Consider the following 14466-nt stretch of genomic DNA (forward strand, 5'->3'; position numbering starts at 1 on the left):
AACTTAAAAATGTAATGTTATAATTAAAAAAAAATGTAATTGCATATAAATTATATCTATATTACCACAATAATTTATATGTAATTATATATTATGGCATTTTTTACAATTATTAAGTTACATTTTTAAACGCTTATACACACAACACCTTTAAATAATGTACTCTTTTAAATAAATGATCAAATTAAAATATATGACAGAATAGAATTAAATTCTGTATAATTATAATTATAAACAAATAGGGGGCACATTAATTATTCCTAAAATATGCTTCATTTTGTTTGTTGGAAATATAATTTTATTTAATTTTAAATTTTTTTCTTTTTTTAAATTTTCTGTGGTGAAATATGAATTTGGTTTGGTGAGATTCACCCATTGGTTCCTCTATCATATAAGGCTTCGGGAGGAGAAAAATGCCCATGTTCTAATGTCTTGCGTATGTCGCATCAGCATATTAAATGAGTCAGAACTGCAATGATACTAAACTTTATTTTCTCCGATGGAAACGCTGAACTCGAAGCACTTCCAGGAGATATTAGTATAGTGTACAGTATAAGGCCTATTCAAACAGATGCTTATTTTATCCACCCATGTAAATGGGAAACATCGTGCGGAGCCCCTTTCCGTATTTGGTTCCTAATAGAGAATCGGACACACAGTTATGACAAGAAAAGAATTTCCATGATCCGTTAATGTTGATATCTCATATCAATTGATAAAAGGTCATAGGAAAAATATAGATATTTATGTTGCAGTTAAGTTTATCTTACAAAATACAAAATCGTTGTTTTTAGTGGTGTGGTCTACTAAGACAAGTCCCTCGAATTGCATTAGAATCAAATCCAAATTCAGACTAAGCGATACAGACTAACCAACGTCTTCCAGCGATTAGGATAGATCCCGCGGCGAGATGCATAACAGACCGTTTCCTCCGATGCATTCTGCAATTTGTTAAGGGAAGGCAGACGAAGGACAAAAGGCAAGAGTTTTTGTTTATATATAATATCGCTAACAGCAGAGCCGGTGAACTCGGGTTGATGTTTATGTCTGTTTTATGTGAAACCCACCTAAAAACCTTCAGTTTTTTTACTGAGCGTTTCTTAAAGCATTCTCTAATTACCCACAAAAGAGCAACTAGCTCCCAATGGACCCAAATCAAATCTGAGACTCCGCCCCCTTTCACCCAGCAGCCAATCCCCAGCGACTGGCCACCGGTCGATTGGTTAAACAGACGATCTGCATTTCTTCTTTGCACGGCTAATCGACTTTTCTTAATCAAAGACATCAAAGGACCACTCAAATATTGGAAAACAAAACGCAAGCGCAGCAGAAGTGTTCCTGGTAGATCTCAAGATTTCCCGGGGGCTGCTTGAGGGGCCGGTGAGGGGCTATAAGGTGAGGAACACAGAGATGCAGAGCAGCAGCAGGGCCAGCAGGGGCCCCGACGTTTGGTGCCGCAGGCCTGAAGTCGACACATCGCTCCGGGACGGTTCAGCCTCGTGACTGGTGTCATCTGGGAGTGGGGAGACCAAAAAACATTAGCCACTTCTATATAAACCTTTGAAAATTATTACAACATTTACACACCCACCAAAAAATGCTGTACTTTCTATTTTCATTTTTATGGATTGCACTTATTATTGCACTTATCCCTATTATTAATACGTAACATTTTATATATTACATTTTTTAAACGATAACATTATTACAATATATTTAATATAAATATATTAAATGTTATATAATATTAATTCTTTAAATATTTTTTAAAACATATATAATATACAGTACAGACCAAAAGTTTGGAAACATTACTATTTTTAATGTTTTTGAAAGAAGTTACTTCTGCTCATCAAGCCTGCATTTATTTGATCAGAAATACAGAAAAAAATATAATATTGTGATATATTATTACAATTTAAAATAATTGTTTTTAAATGTATTATACTTTAAATTATAATTTATTTCTGTGATGCAAAGCTGAATTTTTAGGATCATTATCACATGATCCTTTAGAAATCATTCTAATATGATGATTCATTATCAAAGTTGGAAACAGTTCTGCTGATTAATATTTTTTCAGAACATGTGATACTTCTTTAGGATACTTTGATGAATAAAAAAAAAGAAGAAGCTATGTTTTTAAAATATAAATATTTTGTAATAACAATATACACTACTGGTCAGTAGTTTGGGGTTAGTAATTTTTTTTCTTTCTTTTTTTTTTAAATAAAATCAATACTTTTATTCAGCAAGGATGTGTTAAATTGATAAAAAGTGATAGTAAAGAAAATATATTATTAGAATTTTTTATTTTATTTTTGAATAAATGCAGTTGTTTTTAACCTTTTATTGATCAAATATATGAGACAGCAGAACTGTTTCCAACACTCATAATAAATCAGAATATTAGAATGATTTCTAAATGATCATGTGATCGACTGATGTTACATGTGACACTGAAGGCTGGAGTAATGATGCTGAAAATTCAGCTTTGCATCACAGGAATAAATTATTTTTTAAAAGTATATTCAAATAGAAAACTATTATTTTAAGTTGTAATAATATTTCACAATATTACATTTTTTTTCTGTATTTTTGATCAAATAAATGCAGGCTTGATGAGCAAAAGAAACTTCTTTCAAAAACATAAAAAATAGTAATGTTTCCAAACTTTTGGTCTGTACTGTATGTGTGTGTGTGTGTGTGTGTGTATAATATATATAAATATTTTTTAAAACATTCAAAAAGTGAAACTATCATATATTCTAGATTCATTACATGTAAAGTAAAAAAATTTCAACGTTTGCTTTAATTTTTATGATTAGAGTTTATAGCTCATGAAAGTCAAAAAATCTCAAAATATTAGAATATTTCCTGAGATCAAAAAAAAAAAAAAAAGGATTTGAAAAACAGTAAAAATCAAGTTCAAGTATGTTTATTCTGCACTCGATACTTGCTCGGGGCTCCTTTAGTACAAACTCCAGCATCAGTGGATTCTGTGCCTCTTCAGTCTTCCTCCAGACATTGATTTCCAAATGAAATGCCACATTTACTTTTATCTAAAAAGAGGACTTTGGAGCACTGAGCAACAGTCCAGTTCTTTTTCTCCTCGGCCCAGGTGAGATGCTTCTGAGGTTGTTTCTGTTTCAGAAGTGGCTTGGTAGCTCTTTTCCTGAAGACGTCTGAGTTTGGTGACTCTTGAGGCACTGACTCCAGCTTTAGTCCACTCCTTGTTAAGCTCTCCAAAGTGTTTGAATCGGCTTTGCTTCACAATATTCTCAAGCTTGCGGTCATCCCTGTAGCTTGTGCTACCCATTTTCTTCCTTCCAGTCAACTTTTCATTTAATATGCTTTGATACAGCACTCTGTGAAGTAAAGACCTTCAGTGACTTTTCCTCTTTGTCAAGGGTTTCAATGATCCTCTTCTGGACCATTGCCAAAAAGTCAGCAGTCTTCCCCATTTTTGTGGTTTCAAAGAACAAGAGATACCCGGAATTTATACTGTAGAGACAGTCATTTAATGAAACTCAAATGTAAATATTATAATATTTTGAGATACTGGATTTATGACTTTCATGAGCCGTGAGCTCTAATCAACAATCCTGTCAATCTCTGAAATGTTTTACCTTGCAGGTAATAAATCAAAAATATAGGAAAGTTTCACTGTTAGAAATTAAAAAATAAATAAATAATATATATATATGTCTGTGTGTATGTGCATTTAGTAAAAAAAATATGAAAAAAAACCAATCTTAGTCATTTGTTCCATTGATACATAAACATCATATATATATATATATATATATATATATATATATATATAAACAGACACAGACAAAGGAAGTGAAAAAACACAACAAAATTACTCAAGTGAAAAAAAAACAATTTAACAAAATATTAATAAAAACTTTAATATCATGATCTCAAAGATACTAAAATAACACTAGTGCACATCCATCTAACATCTAAACTTAAAGCAGCAAATAACCCCAGGATCCTCAGGAATAACAGAGTCTCAGTGTAGCTCTGCTGGTTTGCTGATGCAGACACAGACTGCGGTTATCATCAGTGAGCGTGATACGGCTTTGGAAAGCACAGCGTCTCTCTGAGGACGTCGGCGGGAGAAACGGACAGGTGTGGCGCTAAAGGAGACAGATAAATATGCTTGGGAGGGAAGGACAGAGCAGTTTGCTAGCTCATTCAGGCAGGCAGACAGACACCTCCAGCCTCTCAGCGGGGATCTGGACTAATAAATCAATGCCTCCATCATGACACGGTGCCATGCCTGGGTGGGTGTGTGTTGGCAAGGTGAAAATGCATGAGAAAACAATACTGTGTTCAACTACACTGACACTATCTGCAGTGTTAATTGATATAATTGATATGTGCATTTTCAGCAGCTTTTCACCATGCTCACCCACGGTCTGCTCACCGAACTGAAACTGGCTCTGTGAAATGTGAACACTTTATTTTGATAGTTCACTTCAGACATTCTACTAACTAGAAGTAACTTATTCTACTAACCCAAAATCTTACAGTCTATTAATACTCTTAGAGTTAGTTGACATGTAGTTGCACATAAGTTACTTAGTTTGTAGAATGTCTAAAGCAGACAATAGAAATAAAGACTGAAATGTTTTTTATCTTTTTACCCAAATTCTGTTTTATCATTCCCCAATTCCTGTTTAAGTTCATATTTAATTTAATAGTTAAATTTGATTGTAATAATCCAAAAGCATGTTTAATCAGTAAAATGTAACAATAATAAAATATTTATTATTTGTACAGAAATTATGTATTGTCTTTTTAAATTATTCTGTGATTTTTATACTACATTATTTTCATTTTTTATGATTTTATACAAATGCATCATCATAAACTGGTATTTAAATCAATGAATAAAACTTGAGCAATTTAATTTTAATTAAATAATGTATTTTTTTATTTTATTTAAATTTAATATTTAATTGTATTGAATTGTTTAATCAAATATTAATAATCAAAAAGCATATCTAATAAATTGAATTTATAAAACGTTATTAAAATACATAAATATCTTTATTTTTCCAGAAATGTTGTTATCTGTTCTTAATTTTTCTGTTTTATGATATTGAATATAAATTTATTGTCAAAAACAATGAATGCATAAGACTTTTAAAATTTGATTAATATTTTTAAATGCATACAAATTACATTTCAACAATTCCTTTTATCTTTATGGCAAAAAAAGTGCTGCAAAAGGTTTACAGTTTAAATTAAAAATGTGAATGATTTTTTTACATATATTTCTTAAAGCATTATGCTTTAATAAACTGTATTGCTAGAACTGTTATTACGATCATTATTTTGAGAAGAAAATTCTGTTGCACAACAGTAAAATGTTTCTGTAATTTTTTTTTAAGTTTAACCAAGCGTTTAACCAGACTTGAGTTTTCTTAAATTAAATGGTGAAATGCTGACAAAGTGACTGTCAGACTTCTAATTTAATAGCCTTTTTGTGGTATAATATACTATTTCATATTGTGTTTTTATCAAATGTACAGCACTACTTTCCAAATTGTGCCACATTTGTGACAATTTTAGCATTTTGTATGACTGCATTCATATGGTTATGGACAGATTTGACATTAAACGCCACATAAAAACAAAGCAAACCGTGTTTGGTCACAGTCAGATGGACATTTCATGTCACAGTGGTTGGTTAAGATTTTATACCAATAGTCAACATTCAGATTTTTCCCTTTGTCTATTTCATTACATCTAGAATTTGAATGCAGCACCAATGTTTGATCATGACACCATGAAAGTCAAAGCTGGCGTGACAGAAATGGCAATAAAAATGAGAAGCCGGGAGTCGTGCATATGTTAGTAAGTGCCATGTGTTTGGATGTAATAGGTTTCATCAGGGAGAAGCCAAAACAAGCTTGGCATTGTCCCACGTGACACTGCTAATTTGACACAAAACCTTCATGCATATCCAAGTTTTGGATCTTAATTATTCCCGGGACCAATGTGCATGCATATATTGTGAGTATAATCCATGCATTTCAGCTGGAAGGCATGATAGACACTGACTGACTGAAGCTTTTGGCTCTCTGAAAGGTCACATGGCTAATTTCTGGTCGCTTAATTGCTTGAGCACAAGGTGGAGATGTTGACAGACAGCCCTCAGCTATTACAAGAGAATGCATTATTAATATGATGTGTACCTCATGCATAAATAAAACAGTCTTTGTGGTTCGAAGTGTCAGAGAAGCTCAATTCGAGGTACATTTATACACAAGCACAGAGTGATTAGAGGAACTAAAGCACACAGACTGAACAAAGCGAAGGTGATGTCAAGCCATACTGACCTCTTGGTTCTAATGCATTGTCTACTTTGTCATCGACAAAAACGCGGTCATGAACGCCTATGGTTTTCTCGCAGCCATCTACAAAAACAGAAGAAATGAAAAAGATACCGTAAGCCAATCGTGTTAGTGGTAATTCAGCAGCCCGACCCACCTGCCAATCAGAGGAAAGCACATAGAAGCAGTCACCTGCCGTTAATGTCCATTAAAGTGTGTTGCATTGAAAGGCATGGGAGTTTCCAAACCAGATGTCTCCGACAGAATCATACGTGTGTGTTTTGTAATCAGTTACACTTACTCGGTGGTCTCACAAAGACTTTCAGCTTGAGACACGACCTTCTCCCGGTTTCTGTGATCATGGATGCTGTAAAACACAAAGAAGAGATAAGAGAAGGTGAGCACACACACACAAACACCTGAGAAAGATATGGTCAGATATGGTCTTGGTCTCACACTACACACACACACACACACACTATCCTATAAAGCTGTGGCTTGCGGGTGTATTTTGTGGTCTGAAGTAGGAAATTGCTCCTTTCCTGTGGAATCTAAAGGGCGTGTGCACGCACACACACACACACACATGCACGCACACACACACGCGGCGCCTGCGGGGTGAAAAGAGGAACGTCACACTATCATTTGTGGCTTTCTGTCACTAGCAGTCTGCTGGTTTATCAGAGAGATTTGAACACAAATACACTGGACGGAATTCAAAAGAGGAAAATCGCAGCTGAAATTATAGAGTGACTTCATCTCAAGTTTATTTTTAGGCAAAGTATGACATATGTTTCTTGAATGCTACATCTAAGGTCCAGTAGGGAAGACAAATCACGCAAAGATCTCCCCAGAATGTCAATTGTTTCTGCTAGACAGAAACCGAATTAAATGGAGATCTGACTGAAGTATCCTTCAGAGAACACAAACATGTTGTGCGAGAATGTTCTGCAAGTGAACACAAAGTTTCTTGGGGAATATCAAATTTTGCAAGCAAATAAACAAATATTTTCCAAGCAAAAAATGTTTTGCAAACGAAAACAATGTTTCTCTGCGAATGCACAATTTTTACAAGAACACAGCTATTTTGTAAGTCAACAGTTTCTCAGGGAATGCTAAAATTTCTGCAAGTGAACAAATGTTTTGCAAATAAATAAATATTTTGCAAGCCAAAACAACATTTCTCAGAAAATGCTGATGTTTTGCAAGTGAACTAAATATTCAGCAGAATGCATGCATTTAAAGAGAGAATCAAAATTGTTTTGCAAACATAAAGTTTATTGGTGGAAGGCAAAAGTACTTTTCTTTTGAAAAACAAGAAGAAAAGATTTGAACAGTGTCTGAGAAATTAGCCAACTTGCCAAAGATCTCAATATGAACTCAAACACAAGTCTCTCTATCTTTTAAACTTCTGACGTATTAATGTCTATTTTTTACTTTTATTTTTACTTAGCAAGAAATTAGCTCTTTCAGTGAGTCATAAATGTTGAGCTTCTTAAGCCGTGAAAGAGAAAACTCTGAGGTTATTCTGTGAGTTTTATTAAGACGGACAGCACAGGGCAAGTTCAACGTTTAGACTAATTAAGGCTAATTACTCTCAACAGGGGATTTTATTCTGTGATGTTTAATGGGAATGTGTCCTATGGTGTGTGTGAGATGTGTAGAGATCCTACATTAACATCTTTTAACAAACTATAACAAACAGTTTGCCTCCATAATGTGATGCATTGCAATGAAATTAAACAGATGGACAATAAATGTAGACCAGAACTTGATTTAATCCATAGGGAATTGATATCAGAAACAGCTGCAATAACACCATTATGAAAATATATAGGGTACGTTTTGATTTCCATGCATCAAAATTGCATCGTTACTGATGTTTTTCTTAAAATATGATCATTGTTTCTCATGCATTTAAATGCAAACACTGATATCTAACGGTGGCTCGGAATCGATTTGCTATAAAACATACTGAATATCTTCACATCATCACATATTGACAGTTTAATAATGACATCTGTATGTGCAATGCACATTTATGAAGTGAAACGCAATCCTGATGAGGATTCTGTGCCGCTTGAGTTTATTAATGGAATAAAACGAACACCTGAAGCATGTCATGAATCCAAATGATAGTTTCACAAAGCAAGAGCCAAATAAACCCTCAGTGTATTCCTGCTTGCTAAACTGGATTACATTACAGGCAACATAAATCACTTACAGAACGTTTTTGTACTTAGTAATACCCTGTTTCTCTTTTTTAACCATTGTATTTTTTAAAGAACCATGAATTATATTTAATATATTTTTAATAAACGGTTTAAGGTTTGGGGTAAGTATTGTTATTATTTTAATAGATGCTCATCAAGGATGGATTAATTGATCAAAAGTGACATTTATAATGTGACATAAGGTCTGTATTTCAAATAAATGCTGTTCTTTTGACCTTTCTATTCATCTGTGAATCCTGAAATGCATCACAGTTTCCACAGAAATATTGCGCAGCTGAACTGTTTCCAACATTGATAATAATCAGAAATGTCATCATCATCATATTTTCATGATTTCTGAAGATCATGTGACACTGAAGACTGGAGGAATGATGCTGAAAATACAGCGGAGCATCACAGAAATAAATTACACTGTAACAGATATTCACATAGAAAAAAAGTTTTTGAAATTGTAGAAATATTTCACATTAATACTGTTTTTACTATATTTTTAAACAAATAAATGCAGCCTTGATGGGCATATGAGAGTTCTTTCAAAAACATAAAAAAATATATTATCCCCCCCCCCCAACTACCAGAACAATGTACAGTTTGCAGACAGAAACAAGTTTTCCACGTGCGCTGTAATGAAATGAACACATTTCCAGGAACACTGCCTCCTGCACTTCTCCTGCACACGGCTTAATAATCAAACTCATTTTACGATTGGAAATCTGGCAAGCATGTACCCCTGTCAGAGTCAGCCCAGCCTTTGGGCAAGTAGGCTAATCAGCATTTATTTCATTTGACAAAGACAACATATGAATGCAGAGCTATTAAATATGCAGCGCTCTCTTTCGAGCGCCGTAGCCAGCGGCAGAGCTTTCTCGATTTGTCCTCATCCATAAAGAGCCTCGACTAATAGCATCAGCAGGGATGAAGAGCATTTCTCACAGCCCTCATCTGCCGCTTTAGTGCTGCTGTCTTTCTCATCATGTACATGCAAATGAAAGATAAAGTGTGTGTGTGTGTGAGAGAGAGAGATTGAAGTGTTACATTTTAACCTGTGAACCTATATACTGTATGACCAAACCTCATGCATTATATGTCATTTATTTGTGTAAGCTGAAGTTAAATGAAAATATAACATTTTCTGACACGTTGCTAAAAAGGACATGCATAACAACACCCTGGTAACCACTATAATTTAACAAATAATTTATCAGCCGCAGAGCAACAACAGCACCCTGAAAACTACCCAGAACACCCTTCCAACCACATAGCAACAACCTGGTTATATATATAATATATAAATAAATAAATAGTTATATTTCCGTGTCTCAGTATGATAGTAAGACTTTCACAGGAGACGACACAAACTCATTCACACCACGCCGTGGATCAACAGCAGGTGCTCATCATGTGTTTAAACATGTTCTCATTACTGCCAATTCAGCTCAACTGCACTGTTATCTGGAGGGAACACATTGGAATTGAATGTGCTTTTAATTTCTACAAGACACCAGAGACTTTCATCATTATGACGAGAACACAAAATTCACAATTATAAGAGCTTTCAAAACCATCAGCTGTAACGTAATGAAATATTAGCAATACACAATCAGAATACACAGATATACACTTCCTGCTGTAAACCATTTATTATTGATGCACCTGAATTTACATTCATCAGAAGACCTGCTGGCAGGACACATGGGTTCCACTTCATACGGACCATACAGATCACACTAGCAAATGCATAGCAACACCATGGATACCACTGTAAACATGTTTTAACTGAGGCTTAGCAACACCCTTACAACTGCGGACCTTGGAAACACCCAGACAACTAGGCAGAACACCCTAGTAATCACAAACGACCCTAGCAACTGCACAGAAACACCCTGGCAACCACTGTAAACATGTTTTTATTTTTACTTATGCATAGCAACACCCTAACAACTGCAACTCCTTGGAAACATCCAGGCAATTAGACAGAACACCCTAGCAACTGCACAGAAACACCCTGGCAACCACTGTAAACATGTTTTTATTTGTACTTATGCATAGCAACACCCTAAAAACTGCAACTCCTTGGAAACACCCAGGCAATTAGACAGAACACCCTAGCAACTGCACAGAAACACCCTGGCAACCACTGTAAACATGTTTTTATTTTTACTTATGCTTAGTAACACCCTAAAAACTGCAACTCCTTGGAAACATCCAGGCAATTAGACAGAAAACCCTAGCAACTGCACAGAAACACCCTGGCAACCACTGTAAACATGTTTTTTTTACTTATGCATAGCAACACCCTAACAACTGCAACTCCTTGGAAACACCCAGGCAATTAGACAGAACACCCTAGCAACTGCACAGAAACACCCTGGCAACCACTGTAAACATGTTTTTTTTTTTACTTATACATAGCAACACCCTAACAACTGCAACTCCTTGGAAACACCCAGGCAATTAGACAGAACACCCTAGCAACTGCACAGAAACACCCTGGCAACCACTGTAAACATGTTTTTTTTTTACTTATGCATAGCAACACCCTAAAAACTGCAACTCCTTGGAAACACCCAGGCAATTAGACAGAACACCCTAGCAACTGCACAGAAACACCCTGGCAACCACTGTAAACATGTTTTTTTTTACTTATACATAGCAACACCCTAACAACTGCAACTCCTTGGAAACACCCAGGCAATTAGACAGAACACCCTAGCAACTGCACAGAGAAACACCCTGGCAACCACTGTAAACATGTTTTTTTTTTTACTTATGCATAGCAACACCTTAAAAACTGCAACTCCTTGGAAACACCCAGGCAATTAGACAGAACAACCTAGCAACTGCACAGAAACACCCTGGCAACCACTGTAAACATGTTTTTTTTTACTTATGCATAGCAACACCCTAACAACTGCAACTTCTTGGAAACACACAGGCAACTAGGCATAACACCCTAGTAACTGCACAGAACACCTTGGCAACCACTGTAAACATGTTTTTTTTTCACTCGTGCATAGTAACATCCTAACGACTGCAACTCCTTAGAAACACCCAGGCAACTAAACAGAACACCCCAGCGACTGCAAAGCAACACCCTGGCAACTAGGCATAACATCACAAAACACCCTAGCAACTGCAAAGCAACACCCTAGCAACTAGGCAGAACATGACAGAAAATCCTAGCAACTGCATGGCAACAACCTAGCAACTAGGCATAACATCACAAAACACCCTAGCAACTGCAAAGAAACACCCTAGCAACTAGGCAGAACATGACAGAAAATCCTAGCAACTGCATGGCAACACCCTAGCAACCACAGTAAACATGTTATTTACTGATGCCATTCATGTTCTTTTACAGATCTGCAGGCACACGGATCTCACTTCAATCTACAGTAACATAAAAACACATTAGGAGAATTCTCACAGATGCCATTCACAGACACGGCCTCTGGTGTGAGAGTGTGAGTGAGTGTGTGTGTGTGCGTGTCGTGTGTGTGTGTGTGTGTGTGATTATCCGTTCACAGACGCTCTTTGGCAGTGTCTCTCAGTAAGTGTAAGATGCTGTCTGGCAGGCGGGCAGGTCCGGGCCGTGTGCCACCGAATGTTACAGTCACACACACAGGAAGAGGAAAACAGCGGGACGCGGGGAAGTGTTGCGACCCAGAGGACGCAGAAGGGAATCAGACGAAGCAAAACAGAAAAGGAGAAGGTTCCATTCATCAAAGGCATGATAATGTCTGACGTGCTCCTTCACACCGCAGGAGAGGCGATGAAACACCAGGAGTCTTCATGACCGTGAGAGATGTGCTGGCTGCGTCTAGAGCTCATGCACAGAAATATAATAAACTCAGTTTGTCTGTCATTAAACTGATCTACATCACTGCGCTCATGCAAATGGACTGCCGTTACCATGGCAACCAGGGGCAGGCAAAATACAGAATTTAAGAATGGGCTTCCTTTGTGTGAGTTTAAATTGAACTGACCATACAGGATGCTGAACTGCAATGAAAGAAAGGCAAATTTACTGAATTGCACATTTGGATTAACTTCTTATTAATTTAAAATAATGATACAAATAAAAAGTACACTTATAATATTAACAATTAAGCAGATAACTCTTTACTTTAAATAATAATAAAAAAATTGTTATCATGTTTTTGTGTACTATTGTGTAAGTTAGCTGTAATAAATATGCAAGTGAGCTTAATCAAAATACAGTTTGATTGAGATTAATTGGAATGTGCAATGAAAAAAAAAACATTATTTTTTTTTACATTTCTTAATGTTTTTAAAAGAAGACTTTTCTGCTCACCCTGCATTTATTCGAATAAAAAATACAGTAAAATGTGAAATATTATTACAGTTTATAACAGTGGTTTTCTATGTGAATATTTGCTAGAATGTAATTTATTCCTGTGATGCTCCGCTGTATTTTCAGCATCATTCCTCCAGTCTTCAGTGTCACATGATCTTCAGAAATCATGAAAATATGATGATTTACTGCTCAAGAAACATTTCTGATTATTATCAGTGTGGAAAACAGTCGTGCTGCACAATATTTCTGTGGAAACTGATACACTTTAATTTTCAGAATTCACAGATAAATGTAAAGTTCAAAATAACAGCATTTATTTGAAATAGAAATCTTTCGTAACATTATAAATGTCTTTACCGTCACTTTTTATCAATTGAGTGCATCCCTGATGAATAAAAGTATTGATTTAGCAGTCTATATAACTTGTTTTAAATTAAATCAAACTTACAATATTTTGTTGAATGTATTCAAGTTATGTACCACATATTTAAATTTTGAATTCGGAATCCTGTTCATTGTTCTTATTCAAATCCAGGAATTTAAAAGTCACTCCCAATGTTGTTCTAAATGGCACCAAACTTTGATCTTTTTCAGCATCTATTAGACCTGCAGCAGTCACTTGACAGTCGCCAGAGAGAGTAAAGTGTGATTTAATAAGAGTCCGTGGGGTCATAAACACCCCACGCCATTCCTGAGACTCCAAACCGCATCCCGATTTTCCAATTCCACTCGCGTCAGATAAAAAAAAGTGATTCATTCTCCTCTCATCCACTGAGTCCCTACTGTAATATTGGATTTGGAGACCTTGAGAGATTAAAATCCATCCTTAAATTCACAATATTAGAAAAAGATGCTGTCTCAAGCATTTCGATGTGGGGGGGTAAGCAGTACGCCCTGACCTTTGACCTCAGAGAGACATGCTCATATGGCTCACACGGTATTCAGCTCAATAGGCCGCAGAAGTGAACATCACTAAACAGCTCCCTGCATTTTCCATTTTCAGTGTCACTTTCTACAGCATCAAAAAACAGTTTTTGTCTCAGATGAGAAATTCTTCCTGATGGACACAATCTCTTCTCTTAAACAAAAAGTCCTTGTTTGATTTCACCTCATGTCTCAATTGACCTGCTCAAATGGATAACAGCATAAAAACCTCACTAATTGCGCTGAAGGAACACAAGACATGGTTGTTTTTACATCTCGCAAACAGCAATTTGTCATTTTAATCCTCATTGTACATTTCCAATAAGCCGTGATCACACTACAAATCTCTGACTAATGAAAATCACAGGCACGTTTGTAAAACAACAACACACTGCTGCTGAACGCTAGCCCACATGTGTCACAGCGAGCTCTTTTATTGATGTAGACAAAAGAATAGGAGATTTTGATCTTACATTGTTTGCAGACTGTATTACACACACTGACATTACTGACACCCTCAAACATAGAACAGCCACAACATCTACCATCTTTGCTACTCAGATACATTTATCTTGATTTAAGAATCATTAGATATTTCTAATGGAAAATGCTAAGGATTTCTTTATTTTCTGCAGTGCAT

General features: G+C 35.7%; 1 protein-coding gene across 1 annotated transcript in view; it reads right to left on the bottom strand.

The window, feature by feature from the left end:
- Window positions 1-479: 479 nt before the first annotated feature.
- The window catches only part of efna5b (ephrin-A5b), a 111755-nt gene continuing 97768 nt past the window's right edge, over window positions 480-14466 (bottom strand). The window contains exons 3-5 of the mRNA XM_059504311.1: window positions 6652-6717; window positions 6357-6434; window positions 480-1513 (exon numbers count right to left, since the gene is read on the bottom strand). Coding sequence (XP_059360294.1) covers window positions 1389-1513; window positions 6357-6434; window positions 6652-6717 — 269 coding nt within the window. The 3' untranslated portion in view covers window positions 480-1388. The remainder of the gene's footprint in view (window positions 1514-6356; window positions 6435-6651; window positions 6718-14466) is intronic.

The sequence above is a fragment of the Carassius carassius genome, chromosome 21 (assembly GCF_963082965.1).
Source record: "Carassius carassius chromosome 21, fCarCar2.1, whole genome shotgun sequence".
NCBI lineage: Eukaryota > Metazoa > Chordata > Actinopteri > Cypriniformes > Cyprinidae > Carassius > Carassius carassius.